General features: G+C 35.4%; 1 protein-coding gene across 1 annotated transcript; it reads left to right on the top strand.

The window, feature by feature from the left end:
- The first annotated feature begins 2,422 nt into the window (after positions 1–2,422).
- Positions 2,423–4,050, top strand: LOC122030407 (transcription factor bHLH137-like). Its single transcript, XM_042589613.1, has 7 exons — positions 2,423–2,851; positions 2,927–3,100; positions 3,215–3,280; positions 3,370–3,438; positions 3,512–3,586; positions 3,666–3,767; positions 3,884–4,050. The coding sequence occupies exons 1-7, from the start codon at positions 2,615–2,617 to the stop codon at positions 3,965–3,967; spliced, it is 807 nt and encodes a 268-aa protein (XP_042445547.1). The 5' UTR covers positions 2,423–2,614; the 3' UTR covers positions 3,968–4,050.
- The last annotated feature ends 3,760 nt before the right edge of the window (positions 4,051–7,810 follow it).

The following is a 7,810-nucleotide window of genomic DNA, read 5'->3' as shown; positions in this document are numbered from 1 at the left end:
TTCCTACTTCACCGCTTGAGGCTTGAATATCCTTAATCTAAGTTCCTTTAGTTGGTGTCATGATTAAAATATAAAATATTATTATATAAAATTTTAAGTTAAAATTTAAAATGTGTGAGTATATTTTTTCTCATGTTTTATTATTTATAATAATAATTAGTAGTTATTCATAATTTATTTTTTTTCTTATTAATCTAAAGATATATTGATGGAAGTACTAAGATGAACGAATCGTATATCCATATATCAATAAGCCATGAGAATAAAGGTATCTTCTGGTCAAACTTACATTTAAAGAAGCATACTTCAAAATTAGTTGTGTATTTCTCAGAATGAAGTTTAAATAATCGAGTCAAATTAAAGCACTTAAATGATCTCGTCGTGTATAGTGTACACATGTTGAGCAACAGTTTATATAATCTATTGTAGACTAACCGATGAGGTATTATCATCCTAATATTTAGGATTTGAATTTTAGTAAAATTGAGATAATTAAATGATTTTTTTTATGAGTTAGTTATTATTCTAAAGATTAGTAGTCATTCATGATTTATCTCCTCCGTGTTGATCTTAAAATCTTAAAATTATTTTAATAATTTTGAAATTTTAATGATGATAAATTTTGAAGTTTTCTTCAAAACTTACCAACAATTATGCAATGGATGTTAAATGTAGGGTGGGACTTAATAATAATAATAATAATAATAATAATAATAATAATAATAATAATAATAATAATAGTAGTAGTAGTAGTAGTAGGTAGACACTGACATGACATATTATAAAAATAAAAAAAAACGTCCCTTCAATATTTTTATCCGAAAATATCTCTAAACTTTAAATTATTATAAAAGTAATCTAAGTAATTGTTACAATGTAACATATCAAATAGCTATTATAATATTATAGAAACTACCCCATAAAAAAACTATCAAGTATTTGTTACAATATAAAGTATTTAAATTTTATCAAAATTATTTTAAAACAATTATATAAGTTGTTATGTAATTATTAAAATTTTAAATCTTAAATTCTAAACTCAGTATATTTACTAGTTATTAGATAACCTCTATATATTTTACTAGTCATTTGATAACTTTTATATTGTATAAATTTTAAATTTTAAATTTTAAAGTCATCCTAAATATATTATAATAATTACTAGTTTTTATACATTATAATCATTGCTTGAAACTTTTTGTATATTATAGTAGTTATCGGTAGCTATTATAATTTGAGATGAAATCATTAAAAAAAATGCCCATTTGATTTTTTTTAATGAAAAAAAACGTCCATTTCATTGGGTTTCTTGATTTGTGATGACTTTTGGTTTTACCGAATGACATACTTACAAATTAAAAATAGGAAAAAATAATAACTCCAGAAATTAAAATCAACGAATACATGCATCCTTATAAATTAAATAGATTTTTGCACCGTGCTAAATAAAATATTCCTATAATTTATCTATTTATATTTAATCAAAAGAATCCATAATACCAAACCATCTGAAAAATTAGTATTATCGTCTTTTGTCCATAAAGAAATAGATAAATCACATGAACTCTAGTAACAAATTTTCCTGAAATGCAATCACTCTCAAAGCCTAAACACGGCCAGCTAGATGTTTCATACTTTTACAGTCCATGACTACAATCCACAGATGAATGTCGTGGCGTGGTCCTTTCGGGATGATGTAAATATTCTCCTCATGTGTTAATCACTATTTTAAAAGTTAGTAGTCATCTATAATTTATTTCCTCCATATTGATCCCGGGATGAATTAACTGGGACGTTGGAGGTGAATATAGTCACCTTTTGCCACTATACCGTAAGTTAAAGGTGGGAGAGGGAGAGGACAATGTTATCAAAATCGTGAGTTGACTCGTAAAATCGTATAAAATCATGAATTTACTTATGAAAATCAAGTAAAATCGTGATAAAATCGTGTATTAAAGTAAAATCGAATCAAAATCATAAAATCACATTTAAACTTGTAAAAATATTATTTTTAGATAATTTTATTGATTTTGTGTCGTTAATAAAAAGAAATCATTTTGGATAAAGATATCGTTTTGGGATGATTTTAGATTTGTATTTGTCTATGAATGATTTATATTAATCTATTATCTTGTGTTTTATTTATGTTTGCAATTAAGTTATTTTATGTTATGTTTTTATGGTAAGTATTTGGTTGTTTAAAAGTTTAAAATCATGAGTAATTTATGATTATATAAAATAAAATATTCTCTATATAAATTTATGTTATAATTTGGATTAAAATATTTAATGATCAATTAAAAAAATATATAGACTTCTTTTAAAACTAATTTAAAATATGATATAAAATCTTATAAGAATTTATAATTTGATTTTATGATCTAATTTTATATAAACACGAGATTTTGACAACACTGGGAGAGAGAGGGGGAGAGGAAAGAGAGAAAGATAGTAGACCAAGGCACTGAAATTTGAAAAGACGGGTCAAAGTGTGAAGATACATGCATCGAAGTGAAAAGAAAGCTTCTATAAATTGTGCAGTACACTGCACCTTCACCAAGCCACCACCATCTCTCCTCCGCCTGCAATTTGATATCTTCATATCAATATTAGCATGACACCGTTTCTCAATACCATTGTGAATTCTACAGGCCGGGATCATGGAGACGCTGCAAATATTTTTTCAGATTGCTTTGATTACTACTTTACTTTGGGAGCCAAATCACAGATTGCTAATGTCGCAGCGACTGAAGCAAGCGAGAGTTTCGATATCAAGAGTTCAGTGTCAGTGCAAGTTGATAACTCAGGGCCTTCACCGACCGGAAGCTCCATCACTGCTAAGCCCTGTAAGGTAAGCAAATATAGATGTGCATTTCGAGGAATTCATGCTTTATCGTGTGGTTGATTTCTCGATTTAATTTGCCAGGAAGAAAAGGAAAGCAAGAATAGTGAGAAATTTAGGAGCAAGAGAGGAGTTAATGGAGGAGCACAGAAGGGAAAAGAGGCTAAGGGAGTGAAATTTGAGGAGCCCCCTAAAGGAGTTATTCATGTGAGAGCGAGGAGAGGGGAAGCAACTGATAGCCACAGCCTCGCAGAAAGGGTAATCAATATAATCTACATTTATTTTAGTATATGCTTATTTATCTTCGCAGATGATAATATTAATTATTCAGAACTCTGTTTTTCTTTTTTTTTTTCTTTTTAATTTGTTCAGCTAAGAAGGGAGAAGATAAGTGAAAAAATGAAGATTTTGCAAAGCCTTGTTCCTGGCTGTGACAGGGTAATTAATTAAGAGGCATCTACGTGAAACTCCATTATTTCTGTCGAATGCAAATTTTTGGATTTAAAATTTATGGTGATGTTCAATAGATAAAAGGAAAACAGCTGATCTTGGAGGAGATTATCAACTACGTGCAATGTTTACAGAATCAGATTGAGGTAATTAACAGATCTGTTCATAGCGCTATCTTATATATATGTCTAACATCCACTATGATCTAAACAACTTCAGATTCTCTCCATGAAGCCTGTTTCCATGAGTTCATTAACTGGAATCGACCTTGATAGCCCCATGGATCAAGCAGAGGTAGCGAAAAATTCATACTGTAAATTTTAAGAAATTCTTGAGCATTATAAATAATGCAGCTTGCATTCTTCACTTTCAGGCAATTCCAGGCCCAGTGCCAAATGATTACCAAATGATGGAGCAGTATTTGGAGCCTTGTCTTTTAGCGTCAGAGCATGGACCCAACTTGCTGTCGTCTCAGGTCTGGCTTTTAATTTCCCCACAAGCTCATTTATGACGAAGAACTAGACAGTAAACATTACAAATTGCATTTTATGACAAACTGATTAATGATCATATATGTCAATGACTCTGCAGGATGGTATCAGCCTGCTGATGGAAGGGCTAAACCAGACACAAGGATCTCCAAATCACGAGGAGTTTAATTACTTAATTAATTAGAAAATGTTACCTCAAAAGTAGGCGTCGAATGTTTTTGTTCTTTAATTTTTCGCATGTATCATCACTCTTCCTGGAGTTCATATATCAACACATATATGATAAATAAATAATGGCTTGTTAAATGAAGAAGTACTGATCTGATTTATTATATGATTTGTCTTTCTTTCTAGGACCAGTGTCAAATCAGTGGAGGTGTTAAATTTCATGTTGGATCATTCATTGAGTTTTTTGTTTAATAATATAGTTATTTTATAATGTTTACCAGCTCTCTGAAGGATTCAACGGTCATTGTCTTTGTTAAAAAGTTGTGGAATACTACAGGAGAAGAAGGATAAATTTCATCTTTTAGCTTGAGCTCTTTAATTCACTACGACAAGATCACCTATTAGCGATGGATTTAACTACGACTTATTAAAAATGATCATTACTAACGATGGATAAATATTATCCATCACTATTGACGAAAAATACCGACGGAAATGATGGTACAGCCCGGTATTTTCCGCTCCAAATTCCCCTGGCTCCGACGAAAGTCATATTTTCGTCGGAAAATTTGGCGACAGTTGGCCAGCGGGGTTTACCGACGGAATTATAATTCCGTCGGTACGTCACCGACGGAAGTTATACTTCCGTTGGCAAAATAGGTTCCGACGCATATTCTCGCAATAGATTTTTTTTCCGTCGAAAATCTGTCGGCAAGACCCTTTAGCGACGGAATACCGACGGATATTTCCGTCGGTAATCCTATAAATTTTTGTAGTGTGGTGACAGATAATATATTATATTATCTATTTGTTACTAGCGACGATCTTTAATAATCCGATGCTATTTAGTTGGGATTTTAAATTTATTACTTTATCTAATAATGGATAATTTATTTCACTGTCGCTATTAGTGACGAAGTAAGTATTCTCTTTCTATTAGCGACAAATAATTAATATCTATTAATCCTGTCCATAATCTGAATTAGACGGAGACCGGCGAAGGTAGCATCGGTGTTGACGGAAAGGCAACTTTAATGCACCCTGTGTATGCACGTCGAAAAAGTAAACCCCCACATGGAACCAAAGGTCTGCAGTAATAGACCCGGTGGTAATTGGGTCTTGCACACACTTAGACAAGCACACTGAGCATTAGAGACCAAAAATCAAGGAAAAGGTCCCTGACGCAGGCCCTTCGACGCTTAAGTCAGGTCTTTTTTCCCCAACAAAGCAATGTACGAAGGAAGGAAAAAAGAATTGTTGAAGATACGTGAGGATGTGCATCTACCTGGCCAATGAAGAGGACCTCTCTTTTTATACGACTTTGCCTGCCTTTTGAGCCTGATCGCTGTCAGAGAATGTCGGGTGTCAGGGCATGTCCAGTGAGGGAGGACGTCCGACGACCTCCCATTGGTAGGAGGAAGGTTCCACTCTCAGTGTCTGGTAGAACATTAGAATATTCTCTGACTTGCAACAGTTATTCTCTGATAAGAGGTTAGGATTCTCTGACACTGTTGTCGCTTAGTGTTATCTGCCTCGCCTGGGTTAAACTCTAGACAGCTCGGGATGATTGCTCGGATGTGCTGTAAGGACTGAGCCTTGATGAAAAGTATGAGCGCCCGAACCGGCCGAGGCTCATCTAAGGCTATGCCCAGGGACCCCGCCTTCATGAGTTAACTGTCGGTCGAGGGCTATCTGGTAAAGGTGCCAGGGCCATATGTAAAGCTTGAGCTGGGGAGATCTGATCAGTAGGGGGTAGGCCAGGCAATAGTCCAACCGTCATGCCAGGGCTTGGACTTGCGGACCCACCTGCTTGTGAGCAACCGAGAATTATACGGCTAGTAACGCAAAGAGGCCTAACTCCCGTCTTCTCTCGACTGTTAACCACTACGTTCTTTTGACCATTGATCGCCACGTCTTCTTGACTATTGACTTTCTGGCCTTATCGGGCCCCTTATTTACACACCATATCATCCATCTTTAAATTTAGGAAGACATCAAGGTTCACGTCCCCCGATGTTTCCTTGTGTGATCACATTCTCAAGCGATCGGCGATCGACAATTGACAATCTCCTCCTTCGGCATACTCTCCTCCTCTGGCGATCGACGACCTCTCCTCTAGAAAGAAGGTATTTCTCTCTCTCTCTCCCCTTTTCTCATTTAGTTGCGGCTGCCGGCGCTGAGCACTGTTGCACCCGACAGTGGTGCGCTAGGTAGTGCTCTGCCAACGCCGAGAACTGCCACCCCCGATAATGCTCGGCTGGCGCAGAGAATTGCCATGCGCAGCTTGTAACGACCCAAATTTCCACATTTAGAGTTCTAATAGTGGTTACAAATATTTAGAAATGCTATAAAAAAATTCTATAGATTTTTTGAAATTTTTAGAGTATTTTTATGTAATTTTTGGAGGTCGTTTGATATTTTTACTAAACAAAAGAGGTTTCGACAAAAAAATGTCCAAGCCGAGACTCGAACCATCGACCTTTAACTCGGTCAAAACCCGGCTGACCAACTGTTCCAGCGGATGGATCTGTTTAGAAAAGGTAGCAAATATAATTGAGATAGTTAACGGAAATATGGGAGTTATAAAGGGAAAAGTTGAGGTTATATCTCCCATGCCCTAAAATTTCCTCTCTCGAAGCCTTCCTCTCCTCTGCTTCACGCGTGCGCGACGCCGGCTCCTCTCGGGCGGAAGTGGAGAACGAAGCTAGGGCTTCATCTCGGTGGTCGGCCAAGGGTTCAATCCAAGGAACTCTTCCCGGCTTCACGAACCCTCGTCGAAGAGAGCATGGAAGTGCAAGGAGTCACCGGAATTGGAGCTGCCGAAAACCCTAGAAGCCTCCTTCTCGGCCGTAAGTCCAAGAAACTCAAGGGTAAGTCGCTACTCACCTGCAGTAGGATAGTTCCGAGGTCTATTCCTTGTTCCTCTCCTTGTTCCCGAAGCTTTGTATGAAACCCTAGGGCTTGTTGTAGGTCAATTGATAAGCTATTTTTATCTCACAGCATGCCTTAAGAGTTGTATTTATTTTGTTGCTAATCTTTTTGTCAAGCCAGGACAGCCCTTATATTTAGCATACGGTTTTGGGATTCCTTATTTTTGCCGTGTATTAACAGTGGTTTTAAAGAACCGCTATATTTTCAGTAGAGCAATATATAGAAGTTCAAGTTGTGAATCAGCTTTGCAGAGGTTTATGTTTTATGTTTTCAGCAAGTTTAATTTGGTGATTGTTGAGGTTTTGTGATTTGAACTGTGAAGCTTTTGATTTCTTATGGTTTTCCAATCACTGGATGGTTTCGAATTGAAACGATGAAGTTATGTTTCTCCTTTGTGCTTCTTAATGCCATGAGTAGATAAGGTTCAGGTGGAGGTGTTACTGCTGTTTTTGCTTAATGGATTTGGCTGGTTAGTGAGTGTTTTGTTTCCTCCTAGTGGTTCCAAAAGTTTCGGACAGAGTTTAATATTTGCTAAGAAAAAAAAAGGGGCACAAACATCCCCACTTTGAATTTCTGTTTAGATGTTCTTATTGCGGTTTTTAGGAAGCATGATCAATTTTTTTTTTAGCATGGCAAATTCAGTTTCCTTGCATTGATAAGCATGAACAGCCGTAACTAATAGCATGCAGTTAGAGGCTTATTATTACAAGAACAGTCCATAGATCATGAGCATAAGTTTTATATAGTTTCTGTACATGTATTATGAGCATGCAGCTTTGCTTCTAGTTAGTATGTATGCAGGTTTTCATAAGTATAGTATGCAGATTTTTATAAGTATGGTATGCAGATCTTTTTATAAGTATTGCATTTCAGAATTTATTTAGCATAGTAGGCAGATTTTTGGTTTAAGTATTGCAAAGTTAGAATT

This window comes from Zingiber officinale, chromosome 10B (assembly GCF_018446385.1).
Source record: "Zingiber officinale cultivar Zhangliang chromosome 10B, Zo_v1.1, whole genome shotgun sequence".
Lineage (NCBI taxonomy): Eukaryota > Viridiplantae > Streptophyta > Magnoliopsida > Zingiberales > Zingiberaceae > Zingiber > Zingiber officinale.
The sequence above is the reverse complement of the archived record's forward strand: the minus strand, read 5'-3'. Positions and strand labels throughout refer to the sequence as shown.